At 30.8% G+C, this 16,129-nt stretch overlaps 1 protein-coding gene across 1 annotated transcript in view; it reads right to left on the reverse strand.

The window, feature by feature from the left end:
- Positions 1–13,463, reverse strand: part of Mob2 (MOB kinase activator 2) — a 156,832-nt gene extending 143,369 nt beyond the window's left edge. Inside the window, exon 1 of the mRNA XM_065505226.1 lies at positions 13,056–13,463. Within this exon, the coding sequence (XP_065361298.1) occupies positions 13,056–13,060 (5 nt within the window). The 5' untranslated portion in view covers positions 13,061–13,463. The remainder of the gene's footprint in view (positions 1–13,055) is intronic.
- Positions 13,464–16,129: the final 2,666 nt, after the last annotated feature.

A 16,129-nucleotide genomic window follows, 5' to 3' on the forward strand; every position in this document is an offset into this window, starting at 1 on the left:
AAGAAGAAAAAAAAACAATTTCAAGTACGGCACAAAATGAAAATACTTATTGAACATTAATCAGTATTTTATCCATAGATTTATTTCACTCTCCCTATTCAATAGTGGCAGCAACAATAACAATAATTAAACTATGTAATATGTATAATAGTAATAATATTAATATAAATTTTCAAGGTTCTTCATCTTTAAGTCTGCAGTTATATACACGTCCATGTTGTCGTTTAGTGCATGATTTCCATTTCATTCATTCGTTTAGAAAGACAGACAGACAGTCAGTCAGCCATTCACTGGATATGGAAGTAGCAATCAATGTGCCTTGTTTTTCTTTCTTGCACAGCTGAAAACGAAAATATAATGCGTGCAAAAAAGTACATGCACTCTTTTTTATACATCCGTCCTTATATCTACAGTTTAAAATACTGACAGTATATTCAATATTCATGATTACAGTATGGAGCAAAAGTGCAAATAAATAGACAATTTTGACATTGATTTTTGAAGCCAAGAGTAGCACAGCAAGTCACTAAAATAGTTTTACTATCAATTACCCAGCAAAAAATATTTCGGATTTGGAAGCAATAAATATGATTACTGCATCTTCTACTGCTACATTAATTGCATCCTAAAATTATTGCCTTACAAAAATGATTTTGGAAGGCATACGTTAAGCTATTCGAATAGGTGGTGAAGAACTTAGAAAAAATCAGCGCTTCTTGTTAGGCAATCACTGGTTTGTAAGATTTTATTGCTTCTCAGCAGCTCTAAAATCTATGTGCACAATTGTTTGCACATATTTAATTCGATGAAATCATGTTAATTTTAAAGCTTTGAAATATGCTTATTTTGGATTCCTTATGCAGAGCCTCTACGCGAGGAATCCCATATAAAAATCATCTAATCTTTCATGCGAAAGTATACAAGTGCTCTCTGCCTTACAAACCTGCTTCCGAGGAAGCACCATTTTTTGCTGGGTAAGTAATCGTGAATCTTTACATAATAAATAAACTTGAATTGTCTTGTAGATGGTTCTACATCACTGGTAGGAACTCATAGCTACCAGGGAACGAACATGATCGGTAAACAACGCGAAAATTAAGGATGTTCATAAAAAAGATCATATGGGCAATTCCATATCATCGTACGTAACATTTGTACGCCTATAGAGTGGAATAGATTTTGCAAAATTAAGAGTATCTGAAAAATAATTTGGTCTATATGTTCCATTCATAGACTACTATATTTGAAAATAATACAAAGCTTTCGAAACATTGTTGTCCAAAATATGGACGGAACTCATTTTGAGGTACATGTAGAAATATGCGAAAATTTTCGAATCGTGAGAGCAGTTATATTTTCTTTTAATTTCTTACACTAAACGAAATATTTTTTCTTTAAAATCCGTTATATTTAAATAAAAACAATCTTTGGATGATTTTATAATAAATAAAATTTAATATCGTACGTGACATACCGTACGTGACAGATTTTTCTCTTATAATAAAACAATATATATTCTGTAAATATATGCATACAAAAACTAAAAAAATTAATGGAAAATATTCATTCGGTTTCAATAAACAATTTTTTAATATCAAATAAACAATCAGAGTCAAATTCATTTCATACTATATGCTAATTCGGAACTTAGTTTTCGCCGCAATTTTAGCCTAAAACATGTCAATTAAATTAAAAAATTAAATATAGTCAGTTTTAACTAAACTATAAAATTTTGTAATAAGCTCTAAATACTTACACATAGTAATATTTTAGTGTTTTCTCCTATTCAAATCATCTTGAAAAAAAGTCTAAAGGGTTTTTGGGTTTTCGGTCCCATATGTGAAAAAAAAAATCACAAGCAATAACTGCTCAGATTACAACCGAAATAGAAAGTGCATAACATGTTATTATAATCCATATTCTAAACCATCTAATAGTCATTACAAATATAGACCATTTACCTTCGAAATATACAACTGAAATCTAATCTTAACAGCTAAAACAATTGAGAGTTGAAAGTAGTTTAATTCGGCTGTGCCGAATCTTATATACCTTCACCAAATTATACTTAAAAATATTTTTTTAAATATGTACTTTTATTTAACAAAATTAAAATTTTTTTTAAATTGTTTTAATTTTTTTCCAATTTTTTTAAAAATTAGTTCTTTCCAATTTTTTTTTTTTAATTTTTAAAAATTTTTTTTTTAGAAAACTAATTTATGAGAAAAAAAAATTTTTCATGAAAAAAAATTCGGGTTAAAAAATATTTTTCCCGATTTTGACCCATTGTAGGTCCAACTTACTATAGCCTTAATTACATCGTTGCAATGGACTTTGAAATATCTATCATTAGATATCCATATTGTCTATATTAATGACTTAGTAATCCAGATTTAGATCAAAAATAGGCCAAAAAACGAGGTTGTCCCGGTGTTTTCCGTATATCTCAGCCATTTATGTCTCGATTTTGTCGATTTTAAATTTCAACCGAGCCGGAAGAATTCCCTGATATATTGATGTATGAATCATGTATTTAAGTTATTTGGGGCTACGGGAAGTTGATTTCAACATACAGACGACAGACGTACATGGCTAGATCGACTTCGCTATCTATAACGATCCAATATATATATACTTTGTGGGGTCGCAAATGAAAAATGTAGAAATTACAAACAGAATGACAAACTTATATATACCCTTGCCACTCATGGCGAAGGGTATAAAAAAACAGTGGAATACAAAGTGAATGCATTCAAGAATTTTTATTTCATGATGAATTCATTCAAATTTTAATTCCATTCAAAGATTCATTCTGAAATTAATCATTATTTTACAACTACGCACTAGTTCTTCAGAAGTTCTGAAATTTTCTTCAACCTAACTCCAATAGATCTTCACTTAATGGATATTTTCGACTGAAGTGCAGTAAGTCTATCTGCCACTGAATGCTGGAGATCCAGAACGTATGGATTTTACTTCCCTCGCTCCTAAACCAAACCAACACAACACAACGCTCCTCACGGATCAATAATGGCTATGACTTAGATAAGGATCCGCTTTAATTATCTCTGAAACAGCAGTTTTTGTCGCAATAGAACTTAGGACCATTAAAAGCGAAATCTTTAGATGCTACCGTCAGAAGGCTAACAATAGATGGCGCTAAATGGAAACATGTAAAACTGCCAGACAATTGTAGCCAACATACAATGAGAAACTCAGTGCACAACTCTTGAATAAAAACAGTGATAACGGGTCTCTGGACGATTGGTAAGGATTGAGATTTATTGTGATACAAATTTCTGAATATGCAGATACAGATTTCTGAACATGCATGATCTATCTGAGACAACGGGTACCAGGTATATTCTATTTAAGTGCTTGTGTGTAAGGAGCAATCATGGAAAAATCATGAAAGGACGCAGAATGGAAAGCATGGATTGAGAAAGGCAACAAATTTACAGATTCATCCGTTTCAGAAGCCAAAACTCGCAAAGAAAGTGAAAAATAGTACTTCATGTCAAATGTAAAGCTCAGGATTCTCTGACAAGTTTGGATAAGTGGTCTTATTTGCACTATTTGCAAAGAATACACTGCAGAGTAATGGTATGGAATGACGTATTCTGCTATAACAATATACCATTCGTGTTTAAAACGGAAAAAAATAACCAGAGCACCCTACAAAAGGACCTTAGTAGACTTGTTTGGCGCCACATCATGTACTTGTCAATACGACAACAATCCAATTCACACTGACATAGCTATAAAACTGTGGATTCGTGAGAAAAAAACTGTCTAGTTGGCCTTTGAAACTATAGAGTCCTAGATCTCATACCGCTCACAGCCTAACATAATTTTTGATAATGTTGTTGTTGTAGCAGCGTGAACAATTTTACAATATTTAATCTGGGGGTTCTGCAAGTAGATCAAGTCCAAGAAGTTGTGATACTTCTACTGTGTGGATTAATAAATTCACTGGTCATAGTGAAGTAGGCTTGGCTGGTCAGTTGAATATGTGGATGGTGTGATGGGGATACTGACCATATGCTGGGCATAAGTTGAGGACGGCAAGGTCCAGAGGGCATTAAGCCTGTTGCACCATCCTGATCTTAGTTGTGCCAGAAAAACTTTTGTTTTATGCGGCAGAATCTTCTCGGCGTCTGCTATAGTTGGTGGGCGACCTCCAAGTACGACATTCATACGGTATCTTGCTACCGAGGAATTCATGGCGTGTCTATGAATGTTGTTCAAAGCTGACATAACTGCGATCAAATGGATCCTGCTCTCCTCGTCTTTTCTAAGGTCATGTCTGACATGCCTCGGGGAAAACTCCAACTGTGTGATATTGAAGTTTGAATGACTCCTCCGGTGACATCCCAGAAGGAACTATTGCGAACTATTTTTGTTCGCCACTGTAAGTTTGCGTGTATAGATAAGTTTTACATATACTACATAAATATAATACAATAAAAGGACAGAATGAATGAATGAATATTGTACGGTAGTCATGAATTTTTAATAAAACAATATGACACAGTATAATACCTACGGAACTACGGAATAGAAAATAGAATATTTAAAGAAGATGAAAACTTAGTGGAAAAATATATAAACTTAGAAGGTTGTGGCATGTTTTTTTCTTCGTTTTTGATACTGTTTCGTAAACGTACGACGTTTATTGTGTAAGATAAATTTAGCTAAAGTATATACACATGTAGCTACCAAGTTGAAAATCAATAATTTACAATTGTGGCAAAAACCTTCCTCGCACACTCACCCCCTCGCCGTTCTACTCCCTGCAAGCCGATTACAATTTAGCGTAAAAAACAGACACACACATAATCCAAAAACCCCCAGCAGTTAAGCATGTAGTCAATGTATCCCTTATAGACAGTAATTGTCACTTATGTCTTATCATTTGGCTAACTCCAATTTATATATTTTGGATCATTTGACACGTATGTGCTCTTTTTAGTGCAGAGAGAAAACAATTGGTTACTTTATATATCCCAGAAAATTGCCACTTAAGTGTCTCTTAGTAATCTAGAGTGTAGTCACTTTAAATGTTTTGTGAGTAATTCGTAAAAAATGGTTTTATACAAATTGTGTTGATATAATTCTCATACAGTTTATTTTTATTTTTGCTTAAGTATGCTGATATCCCATGTAACATAGCGTGAAGTCAAATGTCACTTCAGTGTCTCTTAGTAACCTATAGTGAAGTCACTTTAAACGTTTATTCTGTACTGCACTTTAATCTATTGGAAAGTTGTCGAAGGAAGGTTTGTTTACAAGCAATCGTTTATTGGACTAGCTATGATGATATGTCTTTTTAGATGACTATTTGAGGTTAATTAGCACAAATTATCCATGGTATAGAAGATACCGTTGAACATAGACAACAACTAGATAGGTAACTGAGAGCCAAAAATCTAAGTCTGTTGTCAGAAACCTAATTCATGAGAATGTATTGCATGTATTTTGTTTTTGTATCCCCCGTATGTGTGAAAAGAGAGTATTTTGTTCCCAATGAACTCAGGTCTCCGAGTTAAAATATGTTAAAATAAGTAGTTATGTAGCTGATCAAGTAACCAGTTAGGTAGCTAGTAAAGTAACTGACGCTATGTAACCAGTATGTGCATGAATGTGAATCCAATTCGTTGACTACTTTGGACCAGCTATCAGACAGTCTCATTGTAAACAACAAGGGTCAATTGACCCCCTGCTTTAAAATAACTTTAAATGATGGATAAAATCACTAGTTCGTGACTGTCTCCTAGAACAGCTGGGAAGTTAAGAAACAAATATATATATATGTGATGACGATGATGCTTCATTTACCCATCTAAACACAAACTATTGGCTACCAAAAGATAAAAATACAGACAGACAGATATGCATACACTCGTTTACAAAAGTAGTGTCATAGCCAAATACGAGTTTTCGGTTTGTAGGCAGGAGCTAAGACAGCAGTTGGAGTATGATAATGGCGATGGCGATGAAGACGAACATGACGAGGAGGTGTTAGTTAGACAACATAAGCTTAGTTCATGTTTGCTCGACGTTGATGAGATGCAGCTCTGACATGTGACACATTTCGCACTTAGTTGGTAATTATTAGTTTTTATAGTGTTTTATTATTTTCCCTCTTTTCATTCCTTCTTTATTTACTTTTCTCTCTTATTTATTTTTCATTTGTGTTTCTTTTTTCTACACACACACACTTAGTATGTGTGCCAACGAAAAAGCCTAGCAGACATTTTTATAACCCAGGAGGAGGCAGTGAAAATGTTTGTAATAGGAGGTTTGTTTTTATTGTACAGAAATAAGGTTGACAGATAGGTTGGAGAAGAAGAAGAAGTATTTGTTGTGATATTTATAGCCCTAAGAACTCAATTTAATTTAGCTTCGTAGTAATAAAAGTGTAATTGTTATTTTGGCTGGAAATGCTACACAATATATGGGAACAGCAAGGACAAGTAAACGTTGACTTTTATAGGCGGTATAAAGTAAAGCATTCTGGCGGTCTTGAAAACTTCAGATTTTGTATTGGAAAATGTCACCTGGTGACTTTCTTTATATGTTTCTGTAAGGTTATGTTTGTACATTATTGGAATAAATACCTGAGCGGATAAATGGAAAACTGCATTGGTATTGGTGAAACCACTCCTCATCCACTACAATTGGGTATTATAGGAGAACCGTACTCCGGACTATTGTAAAACGTGCGTGGAGGAGTTAGAAACTGCGGAGCACATCTGTTGCTGTTCGAAATTGCAAATCCATATTTAGTAGATGGGTAGACAAATCATCCATGATTTAGAAGATACCGTTGAATGTAATATTCTGCTCCATCAGGGAAATAAATGGGAACTCATATAAGGGCACATATTTCCAGTATTTTGTTTGTTGAAGTGATTCCCAATGAACTCATGTCTCGGAGTGGAGTTATACTAGGTACAGCACTGTTCTGTACTAAATTATAGGCCCCTAAATGTTTGTTCTTACAAGACGTTCAAGAAGCAATATGAAAATAGATATTTTTCAAACAGCTGAGCCCATGCTAATGTTTCCTACACTTGTTTGGTGGACTGATAGGCTTAAATACGAGCTCGTACAGTGTATATGGTTTAGAAGATACCGCTAAATGTAATTTAGATATCTTCTGCTTCTTACTTATAGTTAGGAAAGTTCCTTTGTTTTATTTTTAAAAGGAAATGATGCACAATGAACTCAATAGAGGTGTCGGAGTAGAGGTGTACTAGGTACATATTCTCATTTAAAATGGAGATAAAAAATTCTGCCATATAAACGGAGAGTTAATTTCTTATTTACGAATATCTAATAATTGTTCAAACAGTTAAGCCCATTCTAATGTATCCTGTAAGTAGGGTATTCGAATTATTCGATTTTTCTCTTGTTCGAATAAAACGAATAATTCGAATAAGAGATTTTAACTTGTTCGAATAATTCGATCACACGTTTAAAATTAATCGAATTATTCGAATAATATAAATTTTTTTAAAAAAAGTAAAGAATAAAGTTTTGATGTCGGTTTTTTAATATTTTATTGTTAAAGAAAAACAAAAAATAACATTAAAGTTAACAATTCAAGTATTGATAATGTTAAAAATATTCGAAAATAAAGTCCATCATTAAATTTTCATCAGAAATATTCTGATCAGATTAAATCCCGAAAAATGGAGCTACGTTTAAAAAAAAATTTGAGCTTGTTGGACATGGTCCTGAATTCAAGTACAATATAAATGTATTAAGAACTTTTTTATTTCTTTCATTAATTCGGGTTTTAAAATGAGTAACTAATTCTTTAGTAAATGAATTATTCACTTTATCTAAATTATTTATAACAAATTGTATTATACATCAAGCTCTATCAACGTTGCCGAATCTTTGCTTAATAAAGTGGTCTTGGGGAATTACACAATAAAGGGAATCTGTCCAAGGTTTGATATCATTCTCAGGCTAATTTGAAGTCAAAAAGTTTATTACCATGTTAGACAAATATGTTCAACGATGTTCAAAATCATATCATATAAACCTACGAGGTTAATAACATCATTTATATAATGTCATCATCAATATCACTTTCGACGTCCGTTTCAAAATCACATTCTCTGTCACATTCAACTCCACTTTAATCTAAGTTAAAATTTTGATTATTAATTGCGATTCTTCTAATATTTCGCCAGCTAAATAAATATTTTATTCCGTATCTTTTATTTTCATTGGTTCAAGTCCTAAGTTAAAAATTTTGAAAGATTTGTTTTTAGAATTGTAACTTCTTGCAGTAATATTTATATATTTATAAAAGGAGCTATCGGAACACTCATCTACAGTGATCGAAAGTCCCTTTGTCTTTAGTTATTTGTCGAATTTCAGAAACAATACAATTTTTGTGAGTCATTATTACTTATTTAAATTTTAAATTATGAAAAGTTTTAAGCAATTTAATAAATAAATAAAATTGTTCGAATTATTCGTTATTCGAAAATGGCCATTTTTAAATTGTTCGAATAATTATTCGTAAGAAATTATTCGATTAATCGAACGATCATTAGTCGAATGAATACCCTACCTGTAAGTCATTTTGGGAGAATCTTACTCCTTTCTTCGACATGTGGTGTGAACTTTTATATTACACTGATAAAGTCGGAAGTGTCTTTCAAACTTCTAGACAAATGGAGTGTTTTACAGATGATATAACGATATCCCTGAATTGTATTGTGGGCGTTTATACGACATTCAATTTGATTATTGAATGTGGGCATTTCTTAACGAGATGGCAAGTCATTTCCAAGATAATCATATCGCATAGAGCAGAATTTCCTCTTTAGAAGCAGAAGTTGGCCTTTTTCTCGGTATACTGGTTTAATGGTGTAATCGTATGATTCGTACGACTGCTCTAACGAACATTAAACAACATCAACTGTGGAAACTAGTTGATGTTCTTGTAACAGCTGTGCTGTCGTCGACGGTTCTTCTCTGGTTCATACAGCTGAAGCTGTATTGACAATAATGAAGATGAGACGGTTGACATCTTCTTTATCACTTTTCGGCCCAAGCAGATCGGAGAATCTATATACTAATTGGATTCTTTTACATACATTAATGAATTTGACGGCCGCGTTCAACTCATTGCAGTGGAAATGGTACTGAGTGAGTATTACACAGCTTGAAACTTGTTTGTCCATATATCACATCTATGCTAAAATGCCCAAATGTGTTAATGGGACAGCCAGTTTAACCTATCCTAATAGTTTCCAAATAATGTTCCTTCAACATATCTGAAACAAGCCCTTATTTGAATTTATACAAAATTATTATTTATAAAACATTTGAAACTTAACAACAACTTTGTAACTATTGTAATCATTCTGAAAGAAATTCAAAATAAATTAAATACTTTTTATCAAACTGTAGAGCATAATTTTGCTTTACTTTTCTTAACAATTCATTTTATTTTTCTTTATGCAAATACATATTTTTTTTTGAGCATTTTTATTAAACGATTTTTATATTCTTAGCAACAATAAGGAGCATCTTCGGTGAGTCAAAGGGAGAGAGTAAGAAAGAGTAAAAATAAATTTTTAAGAGCGTTTTAATTATGAACTTTTCACTGATTACTTTTAGTCAAGTACGAGTGAGTACGTTGTTGTTGTTTTTCAAAAAGCGAAAAAACAATTATAAAAATTTATTTTTATTTTGTTTCAAACTTAAATGTTGTTGAAAAATCATCATCATCATCATCAACAATTGCAATTTTACTTTTAATTATAAAGTTCAGTGACCACAAAAAAAGTGAACAATTTAATAATCGCACTTAAGATTATAAAAGGCGAGACATAATATTTAATTGTTAATAAAATAACAATACTGAAAATAAAATAATATTCAGGTATTGATTTTCGATTGTATTGATTTGATAGATAGCAGTTATTGTATTTATTGTAATTGTATGTACATAAAAAAGCGTTCAATATTTATTGACAATAAATAACATTGATAAAGTGTGCAACAAATATTTTGCAAATTCAACATTCTTTTAAATTTTCATGATGATATACAATTCCCAAATATAAGGTTTAAAGTTGGCCACTTTTGGAATGGATACGATTTCATTAATTAGATTACCGTTTAAGAAAATCAAAGCTTTCCTTTATATGTTGTTGTTGCACCAGATATAAAATCTTTAATTTATACTTCATTCACAATATATTAATATTGTGGCAAAATAAAATAAATTTCAGGATTTATAATTTCCAAAAATTCTGGAATTTTGGATTTTCCATTGGGTATTAATTAGTAAGAGTAAGTTATAAATTAATTGAAAACTCTTCATTTGTAAAACTACAAGAAAATTTCATTCTAATCATAAATTCAGTTTAAACATTCTAGCAATATTTTCCATTGTAACAATTTGATTAAAAAAAACATTTACAATTCTCTAAAATGTTATTAGTATTAATTTTTATTTTCTATTCACTTCATAATTCCTAATTTTATTTTGTTAGCAAATCTAAATCCATTTTCTATTTTGAATTGCATTCGTTCGTTAATTAGTTAAATTAATATTTAATTCACATTCTTTTGGATTTACCAGAATTTTAATTAAATATAAATACTAATGCAATGTTTTTCAAAAAGAAACTAGAATGAGTATCTTGGCGTTTTTATTGTACTTTTCAAGATAAATAATTAAAAAAATACTTTACGCTTTGATGATTTTAAGTTATGATTCAACTATAGGAAAGTTTATTTGTATTACAATTAATTCTAACTAAAAAGAAAATCATATACTAACTTAACAAAGTAAAAGCCATAGGCGTGGTACCAAATTCAATGCTTTTTAAAATTGTATTTTATACCTAATACAAAAAGGATGTAGTGATGAAGTGCCACCTTAATTGTTCTATCATACAATTGGATAAGGGAGTATAAGTTGAAAAAATCAGGAAACTGCACTAAGCAAATTTAGCATCCCTGGAAGTAGCTTCTTAGAATCCGAAATGACATGGGGATCATCATTTAGGATATTGTTGTATCTATTGCCATCAGACAACAATTATCAATACTATGACCGGTAATTAAATCAATTATTAATTCTTAAACTTGTCTTCCTAATAAGAAAAATAATATTAATATAGAATAAAACAAACTAACTCCAACACATCTCATTCATGAATATTATAGTAAAAATTCGTGTTTGGTTTTAACCGAAACTTCGGGGTTCTCGACCGACAATTATTGTTCTGTTATTGGATTTTATTTTTTTTTACAATTTTTAACAGAAAGCTTAAAAATTTTAAAATTTTAAACGAACTATTTATAATATTAAAATTTAATTTCAATTTAATTGGATAGAAAAAGCAGATATGACAGTGAATAACAAGATTTTAGACCCGTTTAAGGTTTTGAAGGTATTTAAGAGGTACAAGACAAAATATTCATAATTCAATCCATTACAAAAATTAAAAATATATCATCCTAGGTATAAGTCGATTTATCTGAAAAATTTCGAAAAGCCGAAATCAAATTTGAGTCCGATAAAATAACCATTTCCCTCAAAGGTAAAATTGCTATCACGGTATTCACATGAACTTTCACAAAAGTCGATTTTGATCGTAACAGCTGTTTATTGTTTACAAAATTCTATCTAAAATGTTTATGTGAACAAAGTTGAAGAACGAAAAATGGGAAAAGCGAACACATTTCATGTGAAATATTGATTGAGTTTACTAACTAAAAAATGTCGAAAACTTGGATTTTTAATTTTTGTTGTCATCATCTGAGTGGAATATGAATCATATTTGGCCCTAAGGGCTTGATTCTAAATAAATGAAATAAATAAATAAACCTGGCAAGTAAGTATTTTTATAAAATATAGGATGAGCACTCGAAAAAAGTCATATTTTCTTAAAGGTTCGAAGGTTCAAAATGTCGACTTTTAAAAATCGTAAAAATTAGCAAGATCGAAAAGTCGATCTTTTTCATTTACTAAGGATTACGAAGGATTAGAGTACGATTAGTTTCGTTGTAAAAATTTATTAATTTTGATTTAAATAATAGAAAAAACTTAAAATTTAATGAGTGTTTAGGAAAAATTCAGCAATTCTCCAAATTTAGTTTCAATCTGCCCTCTCACTTTACAATACATATTTTGTGGGCATTTTTTCTATTCTAAAAGCTAGTAAACATTTAAAACCTATTAAAAAAAGCTTCGAATTTTCATTTAAATATGTGGCCTGATTATACGTCACATTATTTTTGAAGGATTATAAATAAATCGTCAACATGAGTATGCAGTAGGAGTGAGTAAGAAGTGTGAAAATCAATGAAGAAACAACAATGGAATAACGACAAAAACAACAACGCATAAAAGTAACAAAATACCCCAACATCAACAAAAATAATTTCACCGAAACGCAATCCACCAAAACACGAACACCAATAAAAAAAAAAAACAGAAACAAAATCGAATACAACATACAACAAAGTACATACTTTACAAACATACGATATTCATTCAATTTCATACCAACTCCTTCCTGTGACATCAGAAAACTAATACAAAGTATGCATCGACAACTATAACAATAATAACAACAAAAAGTTGTTGTTCAACAAAAATAAAATCAGCAACAAAACAACGAAAAGCACAGAGTGCAAAAATAAAAGAAACAACAGTAATGCTGCTTGCTACAATCATATAGGCAGACGACTGCGACGACGACGAAAGAAGCACAAGAAGAGGTGACCAAAAGAAGTGAAAATATGAGAAAAACAACAAAATCACACACTGCTGAAAAATTGTGATAAAAACGAGGCCAATTGGCATCAAGCCAAATGGTGGATATCAAAAAAAATAATAAAAGAAAAACAAAAACCCCACTCGTATTCAAACCAACAATAACAGCAGTAGGAAAATTGCAAGTAACCCAAAACAATTCAAAGGAGGTGGAGAATTACGTCGAAATAAAAATAATTTGCAATAAACGAAAAAAACTAAAATTAATGGACACAAATGATTAACAACTTACCCCATTAACCAATCGACAGTGTCGCGTAGATATTCCGGAATACGCTCCAGTTTGGCGGCTATTTAACAAAAAAACACACAAATCTTTTAAAGAAAAACTTGTCACCTTTTTTGTCTTTCTATTTAAACAACTTTTCTTGCCTACAGAGTATTTTTTGTAACACAATCTAGTATTTTCTTCTTGGATTCCTGGTTTTTTTTATTATAGTACAATCTTGTAAAGTTAAACACTTTTTCTCTAAATTTACACTTTTTTCAATTTGAACACTGGCACTTAACTTAAATTGTTTCAATTATTCAATTTTTATTTAATATTTTTTTCCAATTTTTTCCTTTTTTCGAACAGTAAGAGTATTTTATTTTAAGTTTTGTAATCAGACCACAAAAATTTAACAAGAAAAATTTGTGTAAGCGAAGAAGAAACTGAAAACAGTAAATAAGAAGAGAAAAAATCTGATTTTGTATTTGTTGTTGCTGTTGCTGTAAAGAAGAAACAACAAAACTTTTTTTTAGCTTTTGCTCTTTACCAAATACAGCAGTAGAAAAGAGCCAAATATAGTCAAATCAAAATAAAAGTTGATAAAAGTCAGTTGTTTTTTGTGTTGTTGTTTACCCCACAAATGACATGCACACAACTTGGCTGCACTGATGATAAAAGAAAAAGGTTATATTGAAGGTTTAATAAAACAGCTGTTTGAAAAATAAAAACAATTCCACACAAAAATATAAACAACTGATAAACAAATATGTTTATTTGTTTACTCTACTATTTATTTATATTTATTAGAGTAATACAAAACGCATGATATGGACGGGATATATAAACCGAATGTTTTATGAAAGCAATTATCTTGATAAACATGTATGTTTGTATTTTAAACAAGTTCATTTATTTATTTTAATTTGATTAAGTACCTATGTACCTGTAACAGCTTTTATTCTAATATCAATCACATCTCAGTTTTCAATATCGATTTATTGAACACAATTATTGTACATACATACCTATAGATTTTTAAATTTATTAGAAGTTTTTAACAGTATGTATGTATTATTTCTTATTAGATACAAGTGCTGCCAAATTAATGCCACAATTAATAATTATAACGGCTGGTTTGTAAGTGTTACCCGATTGTCTACACTTTTGCTGCAATATCAATTAATTTCAAAATATTTAACGACAATTTAATTTATTCGAGTGCGATCCGTGCTTGTTGTGTATCGATATTAAGAATATAATTCTGTAGATAAAATTAATTATACACAAATATTTTTGAAACAGGAGTTCAATTTTTTTTCATTCAATTTTGGCCATATATCTAGATTATTATATGTCACACGTGTCCATATTTGTAGAGCATATATTTCCTACATTAACTTAACCTTTATTTTTACAAGCCCTTAACCATTTTCGAGATTTATTCTGATAATCTTGCATTTCTATCAATTTATACTCCCCGCAATATATTTGGAGAGAATAATGTACACTAAAGCAACACATTTTAAATGTTTATCCATTTAAAATGTGTAAGATTACACTGCGTAAATTTAAAACAAAATTTGTCCAAATTAGGGTTTTAATCCCACTAGATTTTATTCATTCAAATCAGATGAAAGTTTCTTACCAATCATAACCAATATACAGTGCAAAATACATAGTAGATAAGAGGTACAAATTCCTAAATATTTTTACATCAGACATTACGGGTATAAGATGCGATTTTATCGATATTCAGTCGCGTTGATGAATTTTCTAATTTGATTCGATGTTTTGGCAATTACATAAAAAGTATTTTTATTTGATACACAACTATTAATATCAGTTAACTGAAAACAATTGTATTCCGAATCATCAATTTGGATTTAGAAGAAAACACAGTACTATCGAACAAACCCATAGACTTGTAAATATGGTGAGAAAAGCGTTTGAAGAAAAGAAATACTGTTCTGCACTCTTCATCGACATCTCTCAAGCGTTTGATAAGGTATGGCATGCTGGATTAATATACAAATTGAGTCAAAATTTACCGGCAAACACACATAAGCTATTGGAAAGCTATTTAACTGGTCGAACATTTAAGGTTAAAGAGGGAAACTTTTTAAGTACTGCACAACCCATTGAAGCTGGAGTCCCCCAAGGCAGTATCCTGGGACCTTTTTTATATTTGATGTATTCGTCTGATATGCCAACTAACAATCGCACTCATACATCAACATTTGCTGATGATACTGCTATTCTAAGCATTCATGAAAACCCTCAAGAAGCGTCTCGTCACTTACAAAACCACATATTTGAATTAGAAAAATGGTTAAAACAATGGAAAATTAAAGTCAACGAGCAAAAATGTACACACATTACATTTACATTGCGTAGAGAATCATGCCCCCCTATTCATATCAATAACCAAACAATAATTCAACAATCGGAAGTGAAATACCTCGGAATACATCTCGATCGTCGCCTTACATGGAAAAGTCATATAGATGCAAAGTTGACTCAAATGAAATTGAAATCAATTCAAATTAATTGGCTTATTGGCAGAAACTCCACGCTTAGTTTAGATTGTAAACTTCTACTTTATAACATGATCATAAAACCGATATGGTGTTATGGCATACAGTTATGGGGCACGGCCTCAGCGTCAAATGTAGAAAAGATCCAAAGACGCCAAAACAAGTTTCTAAGAATGATCACAGTTGCCCCCTGGTATATCAAAAACGCGAATATACACAAAGATCTAAACGTGCCCATTGTAAAAACTGAAATCTCGAAAAACGTACAAAAATATTTAAAAAAACTTGAAGTTCACCCAAACCCGCTGGCCCGCAACATATTAGATAACCGTGGCCACACTCGATTAAGAAGGAGGGACACAGCAGACCTAATCTAGAAGGAAGAATGCCAATTTAACCAAAACAACCATGAACACAAAATTTTTTCGTCCGGCACTGGCTGGACTAATTAAATAATAATATTAGATATAAGATTTGAACCACTTATTGTTAGTTCATTAAATAATGAAGATACAATAAATAAATGATGAAAAAAAAAAAAAAAAACTATTAATATAAACT

The sequence above is a fragment of the Calliphora vicina genome, chromosome 3, assembly GCF_958450345.1.
Source record: "Calliphora vicina chromosome 3, idCalVici1.1, whole genome shotgun sequence".
NCBI classification, from domain to species: Eukaryota; Metazoa; Arthropoda; class Insecta; order Diptera; family Calliphoridae; genus Calliphora; species Calliphora vicina.